Source organism: Gamsiella multidivaricata, assembly GCF_025024155.1.
Source record: "Gamsiella multidivaricata strain RSA 2152 chromosome Unknown BC939scaffold_27, whole genome shotgun sequence".
Lineage (NCBI taxonomy): Eukaryota > Fungi > Mortierellomycota > Mortierellomycetes > Mortierellales > Mortierellaceae > Gamsiella > Gamsiella multidivaricata.
This window is the reverse complement of record NW_026251735.1, coordinates 265,058-289,287: the sequence shown is the minus strand read 5'-3', so window position 1 is coordinate 289,287 and position 24,230 is coordinate 265,058. Positions and strand designations below refer to the sequence as shown.

The window sequence follows — 24,230 nt, the reverse complement described above, 5'->3', positions numbered from 1 at the left end:
AAGAACCTGGAAGCGAGTACGCCCGGTGACTCTGTTCCATGAGTAATAGCGGCTTTCCGCTATTGAGGGTTGTTCTCGGTCGACTCCACAATACATGGTCACATCCAATCCTTGAAGCGCTGAACTGGCTTATTTCGGCCTTTGCAGAATGCCGCCGAATACTCTTCCAGTCGACGGTCGGAGGTGTCCATACCCTTGACGATCAGACTGCAAATGTGGCATGCGTTCTACAAGACTTGATTTCCGTGGTATTACGGACACAGCGGTGGATGTGCTCCAAAGAAGGGAGTTGGAACGTGGCTCTCCATGGGTTGCCGATTCAAGTGCATGAAAAAGATGTCCATGGAGACGATGTAGCGCGAGATCTCTGGTCGCGATCCCATGTGAGGTGAACGCTAAAAGAAAGAGTAGGAGTCAATAACTCTATTTTCCAGAATGCAGTAATGGAATCCAACGCAAGGAGGCCAATGACAAGATGGAGGGGGAAGCTACACGCATCGAACAAACTGACTGACTGATAAAGCCGAAATGTCTCACCACTAATTTCGTGTGCGGGGTGTGTGAGTTCACATCACATCTCCATGCTCTTCTGTTGTCCAATGCTGTGACACTGAAAAATTGCTTTTATTACAACTGTGATTGTCCGCTGTTCAATTCATATATCCAGCTTCATCAAATCCGCCGCAGTATGTTTTTTTCTTTTCTTTTTTTGCTCTTTTTTCCTTCTGCTTGTATTCCTCGGAAGCGCCTATCGATCCTCATCCTCACTTGTCTGCTCGTGCGCCTTTTGAGGGTGCAGGTGGTGCTCCTGATCCGACTGCCTGCTGTGCTTGCTGCTGTTGGGGTGATGGTGCCCAGTACTGCGAAGATGGATGAGCAGGAGGTGGACCATTAGGATTGGAAGGGGGAGGTCCTGTCTGATAAGGCATGCCCATGTTAGGGTAGCTGTACGGTGGTGCCTGACCAGGAGCCTGCGCAGGGTAAGGGATGTGACTGTATGGCGCAGGATACATGGGGATGCCTGACGGTCCAGAGTACGTAGCGTTTTGCGGAATCGATTGCTGCTGTTGCTGAGGCGATGGGATTGGGGGCTGGACAGGCGAAGACGAATTTTGATCGTTGTCTTCGTCTCCTGATCCTGCTGTGGGCGAGCCCTCCTGTTCGTTGTTGGGGTACTGTTCCTAAAAAAATAGTCAAGCAGAATGAAAGGAAAACAAAACCATCAGTCATCATAAACACCGTCGAACTATAAAAGCAACTAAAAGCAGCTTAACAAACGAAGCTTACGGGAGTGGCCTCCTTGTCGGGCGCATGCAGGCAGGCTTGAATCAGATTTTTGCCCTCAGCCTTGGTTACCAACGGCTGCAGCTTGGGTGTAGTAAATGTGTAAACCAATCCGGTTTCCGACACAACCAGCAGAAGCACCTGGGTTCCGGTTAACGTACTCAACTCATAGGCCTATGAAAAACATAACGTCCGTCGATATTATGTGTTGCCATGAGCCATATTGTCATTTGAATAAATACCCCACGTCAAGGAACAGGACATGATAGCAATATCGCCGTACCTTCTTCATGATGCCTGACTTGCGCTTGGAAAAGGTGATATGGCGTCTGCTCTTGTCCTCAATGTACTCGATCTTAATCTTTCTTCGTCCAGCACGCTTGCCGCTCTTGGGAGCCTCCTCTTCGTCGTCTTCCTCATCATCTTCGTCACCGTCGCCGTGAACCTGCTTGAACTTCTTGTCGATATGATCGTCTCCACCTTCCCCTGAAGTACGGTCCTGTCCACCGTTAGTGCCAATTGTAGTCGCCTGGTTTCGTTTTGTGCTCATGGTCGTCGTGATTGCAACGGTATCCTTGAGAGTTGGGTTGATTCGGGTTGTTTGTTTAGATGCGTCCTATATGAGTGGATCAGGCGCTGCGTCAGTCTGAGGGTTCGATATGACGTGAAGGAAGAAAAGTTGGCTTATCACAAATCTTAATAAAAGAGATGTGCTCGCTTTCATGGGGGCCACGGAGGGTCCCTGAAGCTGCATGAATTGCAAGGCGCTCTACCAGCTACTTATACCATGGATTGCTATCAGTCCCACAAACCTTCCGCCATGCACATAGCCATCTTCATTGCATCCTTTTGTTCATTTTTTCACAGGGTATTAGAACACTTCAGTTTGTTGCGCCATTTTTTTTTCCGCCCTCATCTCATTTTTCATGAGCAAGTTCCACATTTTGACCTATCACACCATCTCTCATACCAGGCAAAGCGTAGCAACAAACGACGAGTGAAGGGGGGGGACTACAAAGTCCTTCAAAGATGGCAAAGAGATTGAACAAGGATCGACACCAAAAGTACTTCGCCAGCATTGAATTCCATAAATGGGCAATATGAGAAGAACAATGACCGTGGCGAAGTGCGAGAAAGGAGAATCCCACACACAGACTGCAGCACCGCTGTGGAGTGTTGGTCCATATATCAACCACCCCAATGCCTGCCACCTCTCGGCGCCAAGATCCTTCTCTTGTTTCCGCAGCACAATCCCATGCGCCTCGTCTCATAGTCTGACGGGATGATTATCTCTCCTTCAATGCTTATTGTTACGTGGCCTTCTATTTGTTTCCAACAGATAATGTGGTTTCGGGTGTTACAAAGAAGCGGGAGACCTATATTTGCAAAAGCACTTGCCACCAGCTGTATTCATGCTTCCATCCAGTCAGACAAGAACCAGAAGGGATTACGAAAAACAACTGTGCCTTGCTGTTTTGAAATGTGATGCGTGATGCGTGTTGTGTTTGCAGTGAGATGGAGTGTGATGGACCGGGGTTGTCTTGCGATCGAAAAGTGGATGTGGCCAAAGAAAAGAGGGAATGAGGTGATTTTATACGAACCAGGGCGCGGTTGCATGCAAACGATGAAGCGTTGTGCGTTGTCCAAAAGTGGCCGACAATTGTTTGCCGGAAAGGGTACTTACGATTATGGAAAGTGAAGTAAGGGCAAGGCTCGATGGCTCGATTAGGCAACGAAAGGAAGAGAGGGGAGGACGAGCAAAGGGCAGAAAAAGGCCTCCGTCTCAGGTGCGTCCATCAGGATGACCCCTTAACAGGGCTCCTTGAACTCAATCCTCCTCCACAGAAGCACACAAAAAGGAATTGACCAACCGTGCAAGCAGCCCGAGTTCTTTTTCGCTCACTCCTGTTTATTCTCACTTTCTTTGTTATGTGTAGACATCTACTGTGCTGTCTGTTACAGTGTCACATTATCTGCTGCTCCAACGAATTCAGCTAAAATGGCCAGCAGCACAGTGGACTTATGCTCATGCTTCGTGCCTTGAAGTGTTATCAAACAGGACTAGATTTCGCGCGCAAGGTCATCTAAGCTTTTAGAACTAGAGTAGCTGTTATCGTAGTCAGCCGCGCCAACTTTGACCAATCTGTTAAATATTCAACCCAATGCTAAAGATCAGACACAAAGAGCGTCCATAATTTCGTCCGCATCGCGAACTTTGATCCAGCGCTCAGGAGGCCAAAAAACCTTTGCTTTGCTGCCCAGCCGCGTATTTTAGAGTGTACGCCATGAAACTTATTACCAAAAGCTCCTTGATATCCCACGTTAGATAGTGATGATATGAGCTAGCCATACTGATACACTTAACATTTGTGAATTCATCTGATCTTCGTTCAGATGTCCCTTCAATCCTTCAAAAGACTTGGCGTTCCGCCATGCAAAAAATATTTTCATATATTCACTATTCAACAATACCCCGTCAAGCGCACGCTTACAATTAAAGCGCTCAAGTTGCCTCAACGTCTTCCGCCATCCCAGCATCCTCCTCCAACGGCAGCCTTAGCGCCCTGTCCAGCGTGCTTGATTCACACTCATAACTCTCGGGGTAACAAATCGAGAGGCGCCACAGATCGTTAACTCCGCCAGAAGCCTTTACACTTGCTAGCTCCTTTCGTAAAGATTCATTCTGCCCATCAGACCATAGTTATCACCGATGCCCACATTGAAGTGATGAAGGTCCTCACAGGCCATGATTACTGGACAACATCTTCATACCACACTTCCTAGCGAGAATACAGTACGCGTTCCTCTTAGTCAAAATGGAACTTAACTGCGGTGCCTGGTGTGCGTCTTTGCAGACATACGTTAACCAGAGCGAAGGCTCGAATGCGGCTTTCCGCAGCTTGCATACTCAAATTTAGGGCAAAACGTTGTTGGTACTGAGGTGAGGATTTCTGGCGGCTTAATTATGTAGTTCATGCCAGGTGTTATGAGAAGAGGAGATGAGAATGGAGTTGTAAGTAGTAAAAAAAAAAACTGGAGCCGATAAAGTTTACCACCCTTGTGTGCCAGGAATTGCACAGCACAAATTAGCCACCCAACTCATGTCAATTTGCCAAGTATATTCGAAAATTCCTTTGTAACTTTGGTAGCTAAAGAGTTGCTGGATACGATCCTGGGACACAGCATCCCTCATTTGACTGCAATGTGCAACTCACATCACACGTTCAGGGACATATGAAACTCACATGCGAACCTCGATATTATCGTCCTCAAAATCACCTGCAAAATCACAGGTATACTCGGCCGACTTTTTCGAATCAATGACCTGGATATCTCGGGCTCTTAGCATCCTGCGCAGCTTCCTTCTCATGGGGTTCAGATTCGCATAATCGTGATTCGAGACCTTAAGCGTTATTTCCACGACCTCGAGGCGCTTCCAATGATTGATCATCCACTGAACCAATTGCTCCCCCTCGTCTATGATAAGCGTCTCGTCGAACGCAAGCTTGCAGCTAAAGAGCCTGAGGTCCTTCAGCGCCTGGAGCTGTTCAAATCCTGCATTGGACGACACTTTCATCATTCTGTTCAATGAATATACACTGCCCTCCCAACCGCAACCGTTGTTACAGATCGAGAGGCACTGCAGGTTTTTCAACTCGGCCAAACGTCTGTACACATATTGGTTTAGTGTATGGAGCTGCTCGGCATTCATAGAGCCACGATCGACACTGATTCCCACATCGAATTTGCGCAGATTACGACACGCCCACGGTCCCTTGACAATGTCGCGATAGTTCAAGTCCTCGGCGGTGATGCTTTCCAGGTTTGGGCATAAGCATAGGATCTCTTGAACCAAAGCACTGGTGACATTCCATAGGTACTGCAGATCAATTTCCTTGACCGTCAAGGCGTGGCGTTTAAGAGTTTGAAACGACGGAAACTTGAAGCCGGATCCTCCCAGTAACAGTCTCTCGAGAGGTGGGGCCACCGCGAGGGCCTCCGTCATAGCATCGGCGCCATTAGGGATCACCAGACCAAGAGCCTTCAGCTGAGAACACCCGGATAGGAGCTGACAGAATCGCGTGGTCGGAACCGAACGATCTAGCTCCCAGGTGAGCGACTCTAGGTTAGGAAAGCAGCCGATCCAAAAGAGTTGAGTGCGGGATGGCATCTTGGCATTTCTAAGATCGAGGTGTCGAACGTTTGGAAAGACAAGGTTTCTTGGCACTTTGAAGCCTTGAAAAGAGTCAAGAACGGAAGAAAGTCGCTTCACGTTGGGCGAGATGGCCTGGAAGTAACTCTGCGACAAGTTGCTGTTGAACTGACACTCTGCAGTCTGTAGAACCTCAAGCTTGGAACAGGCTTGAAGGGCTTGCAAAAGCCTGTGTCGTGGCAAGGGCCGATACCCAAAGTCAGAAGTGCGTTCGAGTACAATCGCTCGCAGGTTACGGTTCTCTCGGACCATTTCCTGGAAACAGGACCACATGGTATCCTTGGCGGCAGATGGTCTACCAAGCTCTGAAAAATGGCACCGTACGATGATCTCCTCCAGCTGGCGGCACGAGCGGAAGACTGTCGCGAGATACGTTGGCTCCGTTCTATCGATGACCAAGCTGCGAATATGCTCGGCATTCTGTCTTACCAGGACGAGCTTTGGCTTTTGTTTTGTGGAGGACGGATAGATGAAGGTATGCCATAGAAGGGGCTCGAAGGTGGACCTCCATGACTTTTGCACTCGCACGCAAGTACGAATGTCCTTAATGCTGAGGTAGCTAGCGATCAATCCGAGAATCTCGGGCAGGTCGAGAGGGTTGCTCATGCTGAATGAAGGAATGATTGATGCGATGCGAGCTGGAGCAAAGGCAGAGTTGTGGAACTTTATCGCGAGCTTGCTGTGTTGCGCGAGCAAAAGGCTTTGATTTAGATTGATTCAATCAGTGGCTGGATATCAACCACTTGGGCTCTTCCACCTTGTTGTCTCTCATTAAAGATGCGGTCGTCGTAATCGTTGAGGATCTCAGTCCCTATCCCCTATCGCCTTCAGTGAAATAGATATGGCTTCCTTCCTACCATTAGCGTTTGCGTATCCCACTGGACACATTCAAGTAAAGCCTGTGACATCTCAAACTCCTTCCAACCCTTCATATTCCACTCTGCAAGCACAGGTCCTTTCCCACTCATGATCAGTTCATTAATCCCATATTTACAACTAAAGAGGCGTAGATACTTCAGTGTCTTGAGCTAATCCAGTTCCGCCATAAATAAACTCTTTGGCGAGCTTTGCATAGCTCTTAAACGTTTCTGCTGTTCCTATCCGTCTTTTCCGCAAATCAAGACGCGTCAGAGCTCCTTGGGTTTCGTCAGTCGCCCATAGACAAAGCGTAAAATGATACAATGCTTGACTTTTCTTTCGTTCTGCCTGCATTCTCCTCCTCCATCTCCAGAGTAATTTTTTCTTGGCGCCTTCGTACAAAGCATCTCGCGCGTAGAAACAAGCCCAGAAGGCGGAATAATTTCGTCCGAATGTAATAAAAGTTCATAGTATTAGGCGGTTTGCTTTTTTATGAATCCTGATGGTGTTTTTCTTGCCTGTGCTTTTTTTTCTATTTTCCTGTTTCCCTAACCCAGTGTCATGGTAACCTATGTCTCAAGTGTCTGTATCGCCAAGCATAACCCCTAATATAGTAAAAGAAACGGCTACTCATCCTCATTTCCCTCTTTCTCATTTCCTTCTTCTTCTTCACTTTCATCGAAGAATTCAACCGCTGCTCTTGGCCGGAAGTCGCTCTAATATCCTGACTTGCACAAGACGCGTGTTTCCGCGACTCCTTTATCAAATCACCTGTGTCGGAACAAAAAAAAAAAGGAAAAAGATAAAAAAAGAGGCGCATGAACTAAAAGGTTTATGTGTTTTCATGTCGATGGAAGCCCATGCCCTGAGCTCTGGCTCTCTGCGAGTGATATCGCAACCAAAGAAACCGGCACCCAACATTCCAATGCTCTGGTCTGATGAAGCTGCGCTACAGGATTCAACCTGAGGTCTATAGAGTCTTTCATCAGGCAGCTTTGCACGGATTTTAGTCGCATTCCCTTGTACTGGAACACCAGCTCTTCCACACACCATCACAGCTGAACGGAGCATGCAGCAAGCTAAAATTAAACATTGCGCGCGATTCTGCTTGCTCGCCGCAAGACCATTTAGCCCGTCCGGGCCGGAGGACTCTTATTGCGATCGTTTAAGCTCGCTCCCTCGCAATAGGTGTCGATCTCAGCTCTACGGGAAAAGACGCCCAAGCGAGCAGCATGCTCGCCATTTGCGGTTCCCCTATGGGCCTGGAAGAAAAAAAAATGCAGAGAAAAGTGCTTAACAAAACACGTATTACCGAAAGACAGAAAGGTTCAGGCTAGTTGACCTTATTCCACATACACAGCAGACATGAGCGCACAGCGTACATGAGTGCAAGGTTTGACGTTCTGACATGTGCTGGCTGCACCCCCTGTTACTTCGCAACCACACGCTGGCACTGCTTAGGCCTAACCTATAGATGAATAACCCTCCAAGTGTCCCTATGCATTCGGCTGAGAGTTCTCCGCGCGATTGTGATTAGCACTCTCACATTACCTTACCGAGGCGCTTAGTGAGAGAGGGAGTAAGAGCGTGGGATACTTGCAAGATTTGCCGCCAACTTCAGACACAGCCACCCCAGCGTGCACGTGCCCCAAATCTTCGTTGACCACGCAACTCTTTTTTCTCTTTTCTTCTTCTCTTTTCTTCTCCACTCCTCACAACTCACACCTCCCACTATTCCTTCTACACTCTTTACTCTCCTCTGCACTCTTCACTCCCTTCCACGCAGCGAACAAGACCATCACAGTAAGTAGACCACCACGGTAAGCAAACAGAGCAACAAAGCTCTTCCTCTTTTCCTTTCCTGTCAGCTGGCAACACAGCCACTGCCACAACCACTGCCACTCCTGCTGCCACTGCACCTCTTATACCCACTTCTACTGCCACTGCGCCTCCTGCCACGCACTCCATCTTTGCTTCTCATCCACTGACCACTTGGCCTTGCTCGGTCATACCCTACCCTGCCCTTCCTCTCCTTCCTTTTGTCCCTTGACAAAGCAGCACCTCTCTCGTCTCTACTCCCACAACTGACCCCACAAGGTAGGCAAAACGCGTCCACACCACCTTTCCTCGCACACAACCAATCCCCTGCTCACTTGCTGAGCTTTGTCATTAAGGCGGGGCCCCCAGAGCATTTTCATTCCCTTTTCACGTGTATACGTGGGTGCGCATTATAAATGCATAGAATATGGCAGCTAGTATCAGTGCCATTTCGTGTGTGTCGGTTTGAAGAAGATTTGTTGCAGCACAACGGCAGCCAGGCGCAGTGCGACGGGCTCTACCACTGACCTACATGTGAATTCCTCACGCTGTGGAGGATGAAGCAGTGGGCATGTCGCACATCATTTAAGTGTGTGCGGGGTGAGGGTAGGGCCTTAGAGCCACGATCCAACAATGGCCCCCCGAGTGCTCCATTTAGTGACACAACGACACACGCCCACTCTGGTGCTGCACTACCCCCTGTTGCTTCATGTACAGCATGCAAGCGCACCACTCCTTCTGCTCATGTGGCATAGTGTGCTGGGGCCCTCTTTTGAGCCCATACGGCGCAGCACACTGGGTAGATGGCAAACGCAACACCGTTTGGGATATTTCACAGCGAGCAGCATCTTCTATCTCCACAATTCTGCACTATTCTTCATTGTTCTTCTTTCCGCTTCCACATCATGTTCTTGTGTGCTCCTTGAGCGCCAAGATGGAAATGCGGATGTTTGAAACCGGATGGGTAGCTCGCTGTCCTTTTCTATATAGTTTATTTTTCTCGTTTCTTTCTGTTCTGCTGGCTCTCAGTTCCCCAAGGCAAAACAAGGGAGATGGGTTGTGGAAGCTAGCATGCCTTCACTGACTGTGTGATGTTGGCAAGTTGCGTCTACAGAGCTAACAATTTCTTTTCTCTTTTGCATGTTCTCTCTCTTTATGGTTGCAAACACAACAACGCGAGCACGATGCGCACTGGACTGTACCGAACGGCACTGGACGGAACTGGACGAGAGTACGACGACGCCAGAGTGGCGCAGGGATGGCGCAGGGATGGCAGCGGGGCGTGCTCAGGGCGATCGAGCAGGATGATCGAGCAGGTCGGGGCGAGTAGGGCAGTCGAAGAAGAACGGCTTGAATCCAATAATCCAATAAACAATTCCATATTTCTGAATCCATACATAATAAGTGCACAGATACCAGCGGTGCAAACGAAAATGGTGTAGAGTTAGTTGCTTTGGACGCGTTGCTACGCTTTTGTTGTTGTTGTTGTTGTTTTTCCTTTTTTCTTTTTTCTTTTTTTCTTGGTTCTCATTCTCGTTCCTGGTTTCTTCTTTTCATTTTTTCTTTTTTGGTAGATCGTGTGCTTAGGGTCCCTCATAGAACAAGGTGGCATCATACGCAACGGTTATAATCTCCATAGTACGCGCGCCTGTTTTCCCTGTTCAAGTCGCTGATGCTCGCGGTTAATATCCATGTAGATCACGGACCATACCTCAAAGGGCGCCTCTATCCTTTGTTCCCCATTTTTTTTTTTAATTCTTTTTTGCTGGTTCATAGCTATTGTACCTTAAAACAGGCCTGCATTGGCTCCGCCCAACACTCTTATAACAGGCTGCATTTCCGCCGTTCTTGTGTATGCATACACAGGTGATTCCGTAGTTAGGTCCGTCCGTCGTCCTTCATCACTGTAGCGAATACAACCTGTCTAGACCAAGGTCGATACTTAATACTCGGCAGTGTGTGCTCCCCATGGCGCCTGCAAGCGACAGGCAGCGACAGAAAGCGAGTCTACGGTGTAGTAAAAATATGGCGCCTTATATTTTCCTTTGTGCAATATGAGTCGACTTAAGAATGGGCATGTCCTCCCCTGGACTAGATGACCTTTTCCGGTCTTGTTCGCAGAGACTCAAGTAAGCGATCGAGCAGTCCAGGGCCTATGCTGTTCCGTACAGTCTGGAGGGTGGACCAAAGGTTCTCGACTGGATTCAAGTCCGGTAAACATGCCGACCATTTCATCTTCTCCGTGCCGTTCATATTGCGCCAATTGCTCACCACTTTGCTTCGATGGACGGCAATACCATTTTCCATTAATGCTCAGTCAAGCGCTTAACGCGTGAACTCCTTCATTTCTCCTTCATTACCATAGCTCTTGGCGCCTCCGTCCTCCAGAAAATCAAATTGGACTCGTGCTGGCCTGCAAAAGCTCGCTAGGACATAGGGATATCTTTCTCGTTTCAAAAGGTACGCGTTATACTCATCGGATCGTACTTTTCACTTTTCGATCAGTCCTTATAGCTCACCGCCATTGATCTGGTGTCTAATCAAGATGCTCCTTGACAAAGGCTAGACATGCAGTCTGACGATTGTCGGCGAGGAAGGGCTCCTTGGTTGCCACAAAGCGGAAGATGCGCTCCCTGTGAGGTTGTCTTTGGACTGTCCTAGTACACGCCTAAGAGCAACTCATTGGTAGCATCGCCCGGAGATGCGCTGTTGTTTTTGGTCACAATCTTTCTCAGGCCTCTTGTGCCTCGCTCGGTAATAATGAGAGGGGGAAGCCTTCTGAAGCTCTTCCGGGATGCAACTATTCCTCGGCTCTTGAAGCTAATCAGGATCTCGTATACCGCCGACCGTGACGCTGCGGCCCTGCCTCTCATTCCACAATTTCCTCCTACATATATATGATCCCGACAATTTGGCCCATCTGTTTGAGTGACAGATGCCTGTTCATATTGGGTTTGAAAAGACAGCTGTAGTCGCTGTGGAGTGGTGTTCCATGACCATCGCTGGACGCGCTCTAAATTTTATTCCGCCGCTTTGTTCGGTGGCTGTACCAGAGGCTTTCGGCGTAGATGCACAAAGAATGGGTTATGTTGACTTGACTACGAGGGTGATGCAATTCAAGACTGGCCCAGTTGTGTTTGGAGCTTTGGTGCTGCTGCCGGAGAAGAGGGTTGGAGACACTCAACGGATCCTATGTGAGACGGGCTGATGTGCTCCATGGTGCAGGGGTGCAGGAATCATGAGCGACCTGAGGAATAACGTATGCGCATGCCACTGCTTCCAGAGATTGAACTGCAGTTATCGCGTGAACTTGAACGGTTGACGTGAACATGAAGCGAGAATACCATTTCACAGACACGAGCGAGCAGGGGCCAGGGATCAGGCACCGGAATGATTGTAGGTTAAGGTTATCGGTTGTGTTTCAGTTTACGGTTTCTGTTTCGGTTTCGGCCTCGGCAGTTTTTCTCAAGAAAGAGAGCAGCAGTGCAGCCGTTGTTGATGGGAACGCGCAGCGGAGAGCATTGGGAAGGAGGGCCTTCTTTTAGGCGCAAACAAATGGCTCGTCATTGGAGTGTCATATTGCTGTCGATGCTTACGGGAGGGAAGGAGGAAAAAGATAGCCTGCAGCACTGCCCCCCTCGATCCAGCTGGGTGGCCCATGACCACATATCAGAGTAACAGTGCAGCACCGCCTCCTCTGTATTTCCTGGGCTCGAAATGAACACTCGAATCACCTTCGCACTCCACCTCGATCATCCCACCCCGATCCCATCCTCATTCATCAGCCCACTCCTCCTTCTCCTCCCCCGCCCTCCTCTCTCTTCTTGATCATCCCTCCTTCAAATGGACCCGCAGCTCAGGCTCGCCCCTCTCCCGCCCAAGAACAACACGAACTACCGGCACGCAGTCGAGTACGACCCCCACGACACCGACCGCCTCTCCTTCTCGTACTGCCCCCCTCCTCCGCCCTCTGCCGCCCACAACAACCCCACCTATTCGCCTGCCTCCGTCTCCTCTTCTTCTTCCGACTCCGCCTGGACTATCGCCGGAAGACCCTCTTCCTCTGTCGCAACCACTCCAGCCTCCTTGCGCTCTTCGGACGGTGCCAGCATCAAGGTCCAGGCTCCTCTCGATCTTGATCTCCGCTCCCTATCTCTCGGACTCGGCGACTCCTCCTCAGATGCCGATATAGCACCTCTCCCCCGACGCTTCGCGGAAGGAGAGCCCAGGGAGCCTGTCGAGCGAGTCGGCTATGTTGACGACACCCGGTTCTCCTCTGGTTCCCAGGCCTCGGCATCGGCCTCAGATCGCGGATATCCACATGAACAAGTCAATCAAAACAGACGTGTTTCCTCCGATTCCCCAAGAACATCCCTCGGCTCCGGTAACTCCCTCCCAGGCCAGGACGCCCAGTCTCAACTATCACACCGACGAACTGGAAGCGTCCGCTCGACCCACTCGACCCACTCGACCCACTCGACCCACTCGACTCACTCGACTCACTCAGCCGTCAGAGCCTATGCAGCCGCAAACCCAAATGGACCGACCTACAGCAGTTCTCCCAGCAGTCAGCCAGCACTACCGCTGGGGGCAGGCGCGGGAGCAGTAACAGGAGGAGAATATGGTGCTCTTTATCCCGCACAACAGCCTCTCCAGCGCCCACTCTACCGAGGACCTCCCCCTTCCCATCAGCCCTACAGCCAATACCCACCCCATGACCCACGATACCAACAACAACAGCCGCAGCATCCATATCCCGGCGGCGGCCACGGTGGCCCCTCCAATGGACACCCGGCCGGATACGACCAGTATGGCCAACCCTATGGACCAGAATACACTGCTGGACAGGACTATTATCAGGACTCGCCGTACCAGCAGCATTACGGTGGCGCATATCCTGTGCAACCACCTAATGGATACGATCAGCATGGACCGGGATACCGACCTTACGGGCCAGGATACGGTCCCCCTGGCACGCCATACATGGGACGTCCTCCAGGAGCGAATCTGCAACCATCGCTGTCGATGCGAGGACCTCCACCGGGTCGTGGTGGTCCGCCACGTCCGATGATGGTGGGGCATAGTGGCCCGCCTCCAGGTCCACATTACCCCGGTCGCCCGCCGCATATGGGCCCTTCCCCTGGTCGTCCACATCCTTCACCGTCAGTACACGCAGGAGGAGCAGCAGCATCAGGAACAGGTGCCGGACGGAGACGAACATTGACACTCGAAGTCCTGGACGAGATGCGCCAGCGTGCCAAGGTCAGTAACGATCCCGCTACACAGCTCGAATACGCCAAAGCCCTGATCGAGGCAGCTGTAACGTTCGGCAACGACGATCCAGATCCCAAACGCCAGAAAAAGAACAAGGAGGCTTTATTTCTGGAGGGGCTCAAGATCATCAAGCGACTGGCGACGACGGGCATGGGCATCGGGAAACCAGCCTTCCCGGATGCGCAGTTCTTTTTAGCGAATTGCTATGGCAACGGAGCACTCGGTCTGCAGATCGATCACGACAAGGCCTTTAATTTATATATGCAAGCCTCGAAACAGAATCATCCGGCGGCGACGTATCGTACGGCAGTGTGTTATGAACTTGGGGCGGGCACGAAGCGCGACTATTCCAGAGCCGTGCAGTTCTATCGGAAAGCGGCTTCATTCGGAGACACGCCTGGAATGTACAAGCTGGGCATGATTCAGCTCAAGGGACTCTTGGGCATGAATGCGAACCCACGCGAGGCGATCACTTGGCTCAAACGCGCAGCTGCGAACGCGGACGAGGATAATCCGCACGCGCTCCACGAACTCGGCTTGTGCTTCGAAAAGGCTGGTATTCCGACGGTGATTCCGGACGAGGCCTATGCGAGAGAGCTGTTCACGCAGGCGGCCGGGTATGGGTATGCGCCAAGTCAGTTCAAGCTGGGACATTGTTATGAGTACGGTACGTTGTCCTGCCCTGTCGACCCGAGGAGGAGTATTGCATGGTACACACGGGCGGCCGAACAGGGCGATGCGGAGAGCGAGCTGGGTTTGTCAGGATGGTACTTGACCGGCGCGGAGGGAGTGCTGAAGCAGAGTGATACTGAGGCCTATCTGTGGGCACGCAAGGCTGCAGATAAAGGCCTTGCCCGCGCCGAATATGCCGTTGGATATTACTCTGAGGTGAGCACCACCAAGGCATTGCTTTATCTGAATGAGCTTAGGGAGAGATGTCTAATTAATCATTGTTTATTTTTGTTTTGTTTTCGTCGTTATTGCTAGGTCGGCGTTGGTGTGAAGCAGGATCTGGAAGAGGCGAGACGATGGTATCTACGATCGGCAGCTCAGGGCAATAATCGGGCCAAGAAGCGATTGGTCGATATGAAGAAACTGGGCGCCATACGGCGGGTCCGTCCTGATCGTGGACGTCAAGGTGCGCAAGGGCCCGAGGACGAGAACTGTAAAGTCATGTAGTCCTCCGACCCCGCATTTCGGCGCCGCATTTTGCATTACATCGTACATATCGTCTCGACTTTTCGGCCCTTTCCTCGTCACGTTTCATTTTTGTTCAAAGACCATTTCTTCACAACTTGTACTATTTGTACTATTCCATCTCTCTTTCGTATATATACTTTCATTCAGACAGACACATACATGCACAAGAACAAATAAAGATGCTTTAATGGGATGAATGGCAATCTAATTGTCCTGCGAATCAAAAATGATAATAATAATACCTCCACGAAGCACAGGCATTACCCACGTCTATATCTTGTCCTTGGCGCTCGCGAACTCGTTGTGGGTCGTATGGTCCAAAAGTCAAGAAAAAGAGAGAGAGAAGTAAAAATGGTTGTGAGCAAAACTTGAGTTCTTTTCGCTTTTGATCAAGAATAATGACAGCTTGTATAGATGAAACTGAATCCTTGGATGTTGTCTGCATCGACTCCATGATGTTGAGAAACCGACGGTGTGGGAGATTGAAGGTGTTATAGTGTGGATCTAATTGGCGGAAGAGTCGGGCCGTTGTCCATAGACATGTTTGCCGCGCTGCTGGAAATGTGTCATCCCTTTGCCACTTCCCACAACGCCAACTATTCGCGTACGAAAAAAAAAAAAAAAAAAAAAAAAAAAGAAACAGCAAGAAGAACAAAGACATGTTAGTTCTCATCCTGATGTCCCTATTTATCTCCATACAAAATTGCAAAGCCAAACAAGTCTTGATCAGTACCTTTGCCATCAGGACCCTCCGGGCTCGCAAAGATACTCTTCTTTAACAACGGCGTCGTGCCCTTTGACTTTTTTGCTCCTCCGCCCTTTGCAAAATTCTGCCACGCCATCTGTTTCTGAACTTGCTCACTTGGTTGACCCTTCTGCTTCTTCTTTCCTGCTCCTCCTGCATGCGCCCCTGTTGCACCCGTTGCTGCTGGTCCGTCATCTGCCCCACGCTTCTTCTGTTCGCTCGTCGTCGCCACCTCGTCTCCCACCCCCGGTGACGCATGATTCTGCTTTTGATACTTTTTGGGATCATGCGGCGGCTTCAAGTCCTGTGGTCCTACGACTCCGGGAGGACTGGACTCATATCCCTTGTACTGGACCGAAAAGGCTTGCCCACCCCCACCGATCGTCAAAATGGTGGCCTCATAGAATTTTCCATCGGCAGCGAAGAGTGCTCGGCATTTGTCGCCCACGGCCCAGGATCTGTGGGGAGTTGAAGGTGGAGGTTGATAAATAGGTTGTTTTGAGGGGTCTAATTGGGAGGAGGAAGTTGCGGTAGAGATACGTTGTGTGGCGGTAGGAGTGGAGTAGCCGGATCCTGAGGCGGACACTGATGCGGAGTGGGGTGAGGGAGCGGATACAGAAAGAGAGATCGATTCTTGTACTGCCCCTGCTGTGGGAGTTGATGCTGCCGCTTCCTCTTGCTGCAATAGACTCTCTGTAAGAGAAATGAGTTCGAGCAGTTCAGTCTTGAGGGCCAAGAGTTCTTGGTTCTGAGGATCAGACAGCAGCGCAGCATCGATCGTTGCTACCTCTTCTCTGTAACTGTTCAGCTCTGAAGCGTCCATTGAATTAAAAATAGTAATGGTCTGAGTGAGGTGAATGTGGTTCCTGAAGATCGACGTGAAGTTGGCGGTGATTGTGTTGATGGCGATCGAGTTGATGAAAGGTCTTGTTGTCTTGATTTGATCCAGCGGGCGAAGCGATGATGGGTGGAGAAATCACGAGATAATAACGTCACGCGAATAAATTTTGTATGGAAATAAAGCGTATCTGTACTCGAATAAAAAGGGAAGAGTATGACGGGATCCCTTAATGTATCTTGGACTAAAGAGATATCCTGTACTAGAGGTAACGCTAATCCGGCGTCCTTGACCCAATTATTTGCAACGAGAGCTGAAGCAGTTAAAAAAAAACGCTTGCTTAACCTCATCCAAAAGGACTACAATAGTCGGTGCTGTTGGTAACGGAGCGTACAAAAGTCTCGCTAGTAACTACTCGTTCATTCTTCTATGTTTTTGTCCGCAAAAAAAAATCGAAGTAGATGCAGCATTTCGACCAATGACTCCTTCTACCTCTCGTCGATTATATCCTACCATGCATTATTTCGGCCTGACTCATGTACTACGCGCTCAATTGTTTTACCAATTTTATTTGAGAACTAACTCGTCCAAGATTAGGCGCTATGATTCTACGCTCGCACTCTTTGCATTATTATCTCAGAGATAGTATGAATGGGTGTCAAAATCGAGTATTAATTACTCAAATAGGTCAAGCAGACAATGTTACTCCTCCAGTTCTTCTGAGGAGTCATAGTCAGGCTCTTCTCTTAACAATAACTGTTCAAGCCGAGGGAAATCCCTCTTGATCTGCGCCAGCATATCGTCCGTAACATCCGGACAAAGCGTCAAGTCCAGGGTACGAAGCGTCGCCGCATGCGCCAACCGCACAACATCAGGGCGCGATGAATCCGACTCCGTCGCCGTAGGATCTACCTCCATTTGCGAATGACCCCTGAGTAGCGCATTCCATGACAGGTACCCAAACTCCGATGCACTCACACGCAGCTCCTTCAACGGCCTACCTAGCGAATCCAAAATTCTCGCAATTTCCTCATCTTTGAATGGAAGCCCGTCCCACAAATTCAAATACTCCAAATTCTGGAGCCTGGCCTCCACAATCAGCCTCGTAACCTCCGGAGTCTTCTCCGCTGGCGTAAATTGAGTCGGGAACCTAGTTGACCAGGTCAATCGCCTTAACCCCGGGGTTTGGAGGCACCTCTCAAAAAGTCTCAGCTCCTCAGCCCTGCGACCAAAAAAATTGAGCGAGACCAGTCTCGGAAACAATGGATCTGTCGACGTCCAGCGAGGGTTGTGAGCAGGAGGGTCCCAAAAGGAAAAGAAATCGAGGTCGAGGGACTCGACTTTCGAGCAAGCGTCCAGGAAGTAATCGAACCGCAGTGGATCTTCACCATCCATGTGAGCGCCGTTGAAGACAAGGGTTCGAAGAGTCGGAAGCGAGGTCGCGATCGTCTGCCAAACAGCGACCGGTATGACATGCGAATTCATGCTTCGGATGACTAATTCCCTTAAGGACGGGACCCGTCTCAGGAAGGACGCAAGGTCTCCCCAGTAATGCTCATGGATCGTAATGTCGGAAATGTCATTTTTAAGCCTCATACTGTAATCCTGAGAGATCCTGAAGGTCTGTAGATTGATATAGAGCGTGGGGTCGTCGAGGAGGGTCGGGAGGTGGCCGAGGGATCCTGCGTCCAGGCTCATGAACAGTGCTGATATATGTCGGATCAGGTGGGCATGTTTCTGAAGCACAGGCGCAAATGGATGGCGCTCATTTCTCCTAGGATTGAGATTCTCTGGCAAGGGAAGCACTCTGGATAGGTCTATGTGGGACCACAGAGGAGGAAGAAACGAGGCGTTCCAGGCCTTTGAGACGCGTACGCAAGCACTCAGGGTCGGAAGATCGCCAAGGAGGAATGAGCTGATGAGGCTGTGGATCTCGGGAAGATCCAATGGGTGGAGTGAGGGTTGATTTGTTTGTGAAGTGTTTTCTGTCATTGTGCCAGGGATGAACAGACGACGATGTGGGGATGAAGAGCAGTGATGGCGAAGTCGTTGTGGTGATGGGCCAGAGAAAAAATGCGTTCAAAGTTGAGATGCACGACGAGTTTAAAGTTTACGCTTCGCCCTGGGCGATGTGTGGATGTTCGTTTACGCAGACATTTAGGTTTTATTAGTGTGGGTGACCTTCATATCATATCAAACATCGTGTTCAAGGTCAATCCATGGATCCACATTCCAATTGACTCGCTCAGGACTTAATTGAGCGAACTGGCGAACTTAGGTTTAGTTCTTGCCGGTGTTCTGATAGCTCAGGAACTGCTGGCTACCACCTGGACCAGCGACTGAGATAGATGGCATCGAGAACCCGGCCGAGGATGAACTGCCATCTGCAGGGGCCACTGCGCTTCCTACAGCAGGGTGGAAATGCGTCCTGACATCATCTGATGTAGGCATAAAGATGGTCTTTTGCCCACTGTGGCGAGCCATGGCAGCCATGGACTCCAAGTAGCGGATCTGCATTGCGGCGGGTGTGTTCAGGACTGAAAAATAGAAAAGAAAGAAAAAGAAAAAGATAAAGAACCAGGAAGAATGGCATTAGCTGATGTGGTGATTTCCCGTCGCCATGCCCTGTATTTTTCTCGGACTCCCGAAACGTACATTCGGCAGCTTGTCGCATAAGCTTGGCACTGTCGACCTCAGACTGTGCCTGAATGACCTTGGACTCTGCAAGGCGCTTGGCTTGCGCGGCAGAAGACAGCGACTCCTGAAGACCCTTCGAAAACTGGATATCCTTGATTAAAATGCTTTCGACCTATACAACATATAAAGCGAAGTTCGAAATACCATCTCTTCAATACATGATATTCCCTGTCAATTTCCTGGATTATTTCTAAATCACCATTCAAGGTCACTTACAGTGACGCCCCAGGCGTGTGCGGGCGCATCAATAATCTCCTGGATCTCATGCGCAAGCTGCTCTCGGTTCTCAATGATATCCTGAAGAACCCTTGCTCCCAGACTTTGTCTCAGCGTCGTCTTTGTTCTCTCGATCAGGGCCACGCGCACATCCGAGACGCCATACAGCGCCTGGTATGGATTAATGATATGCCAGTAGATAATCGAGTCGATCTGCACATTGACATTATCCTTGGTCATGATGACTTGATTCAAGATGTGTGAAATCTGAACACGCATGTCTACTTTCTGGACTTGCTCGGTGTACGGATTTAAGCGGATGAGTCCTGGGTCCACGGTCTTGTAGTAACGACCGAACCTGGTCACAAGACCAATGGTGCCCTGTTCAATTGTATTGTATCTGTTGGCGAGAGAGACAAATAGAGGTAGATAATATGTTAGCGCCACGAGTCCGTTAAAGCAAAGACAGACAAGGTTGTTTGTGGATACATGGCGGACTACAACTTACGGGTTCGGACAGCTGAAAGACAAGGTGAAACCAACGAAACAGATAACAGTGAAGTCAGAATTGTGCTAGCACCATAGCCGTAAACATACACACAAAGCGCGTACCAGATGCAACACGGGATCTATTGCCAAAGTCAAACACAAAACCCGTAAATATTGTGCTTTGACGTTCAGGATGAATGGGTACCTCTTTAAGCAGCAGAGGTGCTCTTACCATGCCCAGGGTTCCGATGATGCTGCCAAAACCATTGACCATGGTTCCGTAGAAGCCATTGACACGCTGTGCAGGGAATTCTATCAGGTTAAAGTCGTAGCTCTGTCAGTCCGTCTGTCACGCCGTAGGGCGAGGGAATATCTTGATGCGCAGATGCTTTGCTTGCTGGCCAAGTGCAGGTTGATGAACTGAAGAAAGTATACCTTGTGCATGGGATTGCACAGTGACATTGCTGCTAGGGTTCATGGCAGCCTTCTTCTTGGGCTGCGCTCCCACGACCCTGGCATGTTCCAGCTGCTGGAATTCGTCGTCCTGGTTGCTCTGCATAGCGTTGGGAAGTGAGAAGTGAGAAGTGGATGGAGATGGGAATGAAGATGAGGAATGGGATATGAGGATGAGGATGAGAATGAGAATGAGGTTGTGGCAAGGGTGAGGATGAAGATGAGAGTGAGCGTGAGTGAGATGAGAAATGAGGGTAGCAGAAAGAGCGCCTGTATATGTATGCTACCACTGGAAAGCAAAGTCGAAGGAGCCAAAGTCGATGGGAACCAAAGTCGAAGGAAGTTAAAAAGAAGGGCGCAATCGAACCCCACTCCAATTTTTATGTTAATGGAAATGGTCTGTCCCCGTGCCATGTTGCACAAAAGTCTTTTGCAGTCTATAATGCCAATTGCTCGCATGGCGCGCCATGGGCGTAGACAGCTACGCAGGAACAACTAAGGTCAAGTAAGACCAATATGCGTCATAGATGACAATCGACAATTGAGAATCGGCCAGTGCCAGGCACAATACGCAGAATACGATAAAGTACAATGGGGGGGGTCAATTATTTTTATTTCATCTTTTCAGTAAAGAAAGAAGGGAGGGAGAGAACCCAGATGGCTTGCCTACTTATCCCTGATTCTCGTTCAGCTTGATGGCCTGCAGCACCTGTTGGACTTGCTCTAGCAGGTCCGGTAACGCCTCATCCACCTCCTGCTCGCTTCGGGGATCCAACTCACTGTCCGCCAGATTGCCGTCTGCGATATCTGACACACCACTTTGTTGCGAATGTGAATGTGAATGCATGTGTGTGTGTGGATACGACTGTTGCAGCTGTTGAAGTGCCTGTTGGTCCTGATTTTGTCCTTGTCCTTGTGTCTGGGTTTGGGCATGTTGTTGTTCTAATTGCTTCCTGTTGGCCTCTAATAGCGACAGGCCATTCATCAGATTCTCCAGCGCCTCTTCTGTCTCATCTGCATCCATCCTTCGTATAGGACGCCTTGCCGATCTCTTTGTCTTAGTCGAGTGCAGCGGTCGTCCCTTAAAACCGCTATCCTCATCATCATTCAACTCCATGTCTCCATCCATATCCACCACAGTAAAGCGGCTCCGTACAAGTCGCCGCCTGTCGCCCGTATCCATATGATCGTCGTCCTCTTCGTCATCTTCATCCTCGTCCTCCATATCTCCAAAGTTGTCATCCGAGTTGGCCTCCATCCGCCAGAGTCCTTGACCAGACCCGCCACCTTGTCCTTGATGTTGCCTCATATACTTGTCTGCTCTTTCCCATGACCGTTCCTTTTGTCGCTCCTTCTGTCGCTCTCCCTGCTGCAGCTTTTGTTGTCGAACCACATAAGGTCGTAGCAAGTTGACGATCCCTCGAATCTGGTATAATAATGCCGGTGACTGTGTCGGTGGTGCGTGCTGAAACGATGACAGTGTGGCAATCTGGCTGTCATGGAGATCGAGCATTCCAGAGTTGGATGATTCTGAGGACTGAGCTCGAGATTGTTTGATGGTCTCTTGTGCCCTTGACAGCAAATAGCTCAATCTCGACTCTGCGAGGTCCAGCGGCGTTTTATGTGTCATCGGTGACGCCAGGGTCATGTCCGCTCCTATGTTCGCCAAAAAGGTGTTAGTCAGCACTCAATTTGTTTTTCATAAACTAAGTCCCAGTTCGATTTGGAAGTGAGCGCCGGAAGCGGTGCCGTACCAGCTTTCAGAAGAGCAGCAACAACATCAATCCTGTTGGATATGATGGCTAAGCATTGAAGAGAAAGGTGGTTAGAAATAACAATTGACCAGTAGATAACGCACCAGTGAGAAAGTAACAGAAATGAGGGTATACCAAGGTGCAAAGGCATGTTTCCTGCAATATCTCTACCACAGTCAGGTCGTACTCCTCGCTCCAACAAGAACTCGACCAACTCTAGGTCTCCGGACGCAGCAGCAAAGTGCAGCGGCGACCGCTTCTTGTCGTCAACACAGTATGGTGAGGGTGCAGGATATGAATCTAACAGTTCGCGGACAGCGTGGACGGCTGATCGAGAGGTCATATCCGGGATTGACGAGGAGGGGGTCGAATGGTTCGAGAAAAGAGCGTGCGTAGATGGAAAGGTAGAAGACGAAGATAAGACAGGTGAATAGTGAGATTGATATGGTGCGCTTGCTGATCCTGAAGACATAAATAGTGTGCCAAGCGATGCATGGCTGAAACGACCGGAAGATGTGTTGGCGGCGGCGGATGCAGAAGATGTTGATGATGAAATTGAAGTGGATGCCAGTGCTGCTGCGGATGCGGATCCTGGTGACGGTCCTGACCCTGACCCTCGCCCTGACGACTGATTCCAGATGCTTGTCGACGGCACGTTTCTGAGAGACCTGGGCGAATGCAGAGACAGCACACCGCTATATGAAGCGGCGTTGTGCGGAAGATAAGCAATGCCCGGATAGTGTGTCTTTAAATCATAAGAAGCAATGGCCGGTCGCTGGATCCTGATATCGCCATGCACATGCCCACTTCCTGTCCTTTCGCCCATCGAAATATCGTGTGACCGGTCACTGCCGAGATTGTCGAATCGCGCTGTTGCTCTGGACTGAAATGACTCCATGGCATTGTCGCTGCGACTACTGTTACCGCCCTGACCTTGACTCGAACTTGTTCTAGCATCATACACATCGGTATCCGCATCCGCAGCATGGGTCTCCTCGTCTTCCTCTTCATCAAGAGAAATGTCGGGAGTTGGGCCATGCTCTGTGATAATAGCACCGCGTGTGTGTCGTGCTCTTCTCAATTCTCTCACAAAGGTTGTACCAGTGTTCATACCCGTTCCAGAGGATCCTGATCCGCCCCGCGAGGACGCAGCTGCGAGTAGTCTTGATTCTTTCATGGCAATCTCGAGTGCCTTTTGGATCGGAAAGACTGACATGGACGGTCGATGATGTCCTGAAGATGGCTTGATGTGTACCAGTCCTGAACTCTGGCTCCTGCCACCATAAAGATTGGCTCCGCTACGCACATGGCCATTGAAGGAATCATGGATGGTCAAGGGGCTGTCGTAACTGCTTCCTAGCGCTCTGCCATAGCCAATGCCTCGTCCGTTGCTGATGCCGAGCAGTCCACCGGGCGGTCTTGGAGGTCTTGGTGGTGGTGTGCCACCGAGGTTGAGTGATGGCAAATTTTCGAGATATGCAGAAACAGAGGAGGCCGAGGTCCCTGCAGCACCTGGTGCAGAAGCAGAGGTTGATGGTAGTGAGGATGATGGGGCAGTGGATGTGAAGTGATGGTGGCGGCTGACCTTGTGTGAGCCATATTTGGTGGAATGAGAGCGGATGCGCGAGGCTCCTATGGTCTGATGCAGGAACTGCTCCTCATAATCATCTCCGTCCCTGGAGCTCTTTCCAGCGTCACGCATTGTATCCCTGTGGGTGGTGGTGGTGGTGGTGGTTGACAGCGGTAGCAATGAAGAAATAATAGTCCTGTAGTCTCCTGTTTTTCCCTTGGTGATGAATGAAAACTGTGCTCGCTGTGCCTTTTGATGTGCCTTGATGAAGTTGATCCTGAGAGAGTACAGATGGAGTGCAGAAAGCGTAGAAACCACTATGTCTTCATTTTCCCACACCAGCACTCTTTTTTTTTCTTTTTTTTTAACACGTCACCTGACGTGCGCAGATGTGCGGATTTCGACAACGCCTGCAACGCTTTCCAGGATGCTCCAGGAAGCAACACAGAAGACTATTGAGACACGATGATTGATATCAGCCTGTAATGCATAGGCCCTGGTCATGATTACAGATGTTCTGCACAAACAAACATGCAGAGTCATGATGCACTAATCGATATGGGTTAGAAGAGAAGAACGCTTGCAGTTACAGCAACAGAATGGATGGGGGTTGCAGCTGACTGTCGTTTACTTGATGACTCCTTCGTGGATGCTCGCCTTCGAATGGTACAAAGGGCATAGAACCGTCAATGGATTTCTGTGCGGCAGCATCCCAGGCGCGCCCCCTCCATTTCCATATCGCTCATAACAAGTTCATCTTTGGAATGAAACTCACTTCCGGCTGGTCTGTATCCATATTCCCAGCTACAGTCTCCTCCAGT

At 49.9% G+C, this 24,230-nt stretch overlaps 7 protein-coding genes across 7 annotated transcripts; 1 reads left to right on the top strand and 6 right to left on the bottom strand.

The window, feature by feature from the left end:
* Positions 1 to 1,269: 1,269 nt before the first annotated feature.
* BC939DRAFT_396386 (uncharacterized protein) lies at positions 1,270 to 1,834 on the bottom strand (the record flags this gene model as incomplete). Its single annotated transcript, XM_051552290.1, has 2 exons — positions 1,270 to 1,458; positions 1,568 to 1,834. 2 exons carry the CDS (start codon positions 1,832 to 1,834, stop codon positions 1,270 to 1,272), a joined length of 456 nt encoding a protein of 151 aa, XP_051412974.1.
* A 2,552-nt stretch (positions 1,835 to 4,386) lies between these two features.
* On the bottom strand, positions 4,387 to 6,186 carry BC939DRAFT_449377 (uncharacterized protein). Its single transcript, XM_051555377.1, has one exon. It carries the CDS (start codon positions 6,101 to 6,103, stop codon positions 4,526 to 4,528), a length of 1,578 nt encoding a protein of 525 aa, XP_051412973.1. The 5' UTR covers positions 6,104 to 6,186; the 3' UTR covers positions 4,387 to 4,525.
* Positions 6,187 to 13,300: 7,114 nt separating this feature from the next.
* Positions 13,301 to 14,626, top strand: BC939DRAFT_396460 (HCP-like protein; the record flags this gene model as incomplete). Its single annotated transcript, XM_051552297.1, has 2 exons — positions 13,301 to 14,335; positions 14,435 to 14,626. 2 exons carry the CDS (start codon positions 13,301 to 13,303, stop codon positions 14,624 to 14,626), a joined length of 1,227 nt encoding a protein of 408 aa, XP_051412972.1.
* Positions 14,627 to 14,816: 190 nt separating this feature from the next.
* BC939DRAFT_449363 (uncharacterized protein) lies at positions 14,817 to 16,318 on the bottom strand. Its single transcript, XM_051555376.1, has 2 exons — positions 15,381 to 16,318; positions 14,817 to 15,243 (listed from the first exon to the last, which is right to left on the bottom strand). Exons 1-2 carry the CDS (start codon positions 16,213 to 16,215, stop codon positions 15,152 to 15,154), a joined length of 927 nt encoding a protein of 308 aa, XP_051412971.1. The 5' UTR covers positions 16,216 to 16,318; the 3' UTR covers positions 14,817 to 15,151.
* A 458-nt stretch (positions 16,319 to 16,776) lies between these two features.
* BC939DRAFT_449362 (uncharacterized protein) lies at positions 16,777 to 18,285 on the bottom strand. Its single transcript, XM_051555375.1, has one exon. The coding sequence runs from the start codon at positions 18,220 to 18,222 to the stop codon at positions 16,933 to 16,935; it is 1,290 nt and encodes a 429-aa protein (XP_051412970.1). The 5' UTR covers positions 18,223 to 18,285; the 3' UTR covers positions 16,777 to 16,932.
* An 86-nt stretch (positions 18,286 to 18,371) lies between these two features.
* BC939DRAFT_449360 (uncharacterized protein) lies at positions 18,372 to 20,433 on the bottom strand. The gene is made up of 8 exons (XM_051555374.1): positions 20,373 to 20,433; positions 20,068 to 20,185; positions 19,865 to 19,944; positions 19,756 to 19,772; positions 19,652 to 19,663; positions 19,144 to 19,543; positions 18,886 to 19,039; positions 18,372 to 18,767 (listed from the first exon to the last, which is right to left on the bottom strand). The coding sequence occupies exons 2-8, from the start codon at positions 20,108 to 20,110 to the stop codon at positions 18,511 to 18,513; spliced, it is 963 nt and encodes a 320-aa protein (XP_051412969.1). The 5' UTR covers positions 20,111 to 20,185; positions 20,373 to 20,433; the 3' UTR covers positions 18,372 to 18,510.
* A 246-nt stretch (positions 20,434 to 20,679) lies between these two features.
* On the bottom strand, positions 20,680 to 23,718 carry BC939DRAFT_449357 (uncharacterized protein). The gene is made up of 3 exons (XM_051555373.1): positions 21,975 to 23,718; positions 21,840 to 21,887; positions 20,680 to 21,741 (listed from the first exon to the last, which is right to left on the bottom strand). The coding sequence occupies exons 1-3, from the start codon at positions 23,539 to 23,541 to the stop codon at positions 20,756 to 20,758; spliced, it is 2,601 nt and encodes an 866-aa protein (XP_051412968.1). The 5' UTR covers positions 23,542 to 23,718; the 3' UTR covers positions 20,680 to 20,755.
* Positions 23,719 to 24,230: the final 512 nt, after the last annotated feature.

What these genes read in the sequence shown, in the direction of transcription:
- BC939DRAFT_449377 (XM_051555377.1), bottom strand. Translation starts at nt 6,103, where the DNA reads ATGAGCAACCCTCTCGACCTGCCCGAGATTCTCGGATTGATCGCTAGC.
- BC939DRAFT_449363 (XM_051555376.1), bottom strand. Translation starts at nt 16,215, where the DNA reads ATGGACGCTTCAGAGCTGAACAGTTACAGAGAAGAGGTAGCAACGATC. An exon ending in GGAGGGTCCTGATGGCAAAG is followed by an intron (nt 15,244 to 15,380) that starts GTACTGATCAAG and finishes GTACGCGAATAG; the next exon opens with TTGGCGTTGTGGGAAGTGGC.
- BC939DRAFT_449362 (XM_051555375.1), bottom strand. Translation starts at nt 18,222, where the DNA reads ATGACAGAAAACACTTCACAAACAAATCAACCCTCACTCCACCCATTG.
- BC939DRAFT_449360 (XM_051555374.1), bottom strand. Translation starts at nt 20,110, where the DNA reads ATGAACCCTAGCAGCAATGTCACTGTGCAATCCCATGCACAAG. An exon ending in CACACGCCTGGGGCGTCACT is followed by an intron (nt 19,040 to 19,143) that starts GTAAGTGACCTT and finishes TATGTTGTATAG; the next exon opens with GTCGAAAGCATTTTAATCAA. An exon ending in TATGCGACAAGCTGCCGAAT is followed by an intron (nt 18,768 to 18,885) that starts GTACGTTTCGGG and finishes TCTATTTTTCAG; the next exon opens with TCCTGAACACACCCGCCGCA.
- BC939DRAFT_449357 (XM_051555373.1), bottom strand. Translation starts at nt 23,541, where the DNA reads ATGCGTGACGCTGGAAAGAGCTCCAGGGACGGAGATGATTATGAGGAG. An exon ending in AAACATGCCTTTGCACCTTG is followed by an intron (nt 21,888 to 21,974) that starts GTATACCCTCAT and finishes TTCAATGCTTAG; the next exon opens with CCATCATATCCAACAGGATT. An exon ending in TGCTGCTCTTCTGAAAGCTG is followed by an intron (nt 21,742 to 21,839) that starts GTACGGCACCGC and finishes TGGCGAACATAG; the next exon opens with GAGCGGACATGACCCTGGCG.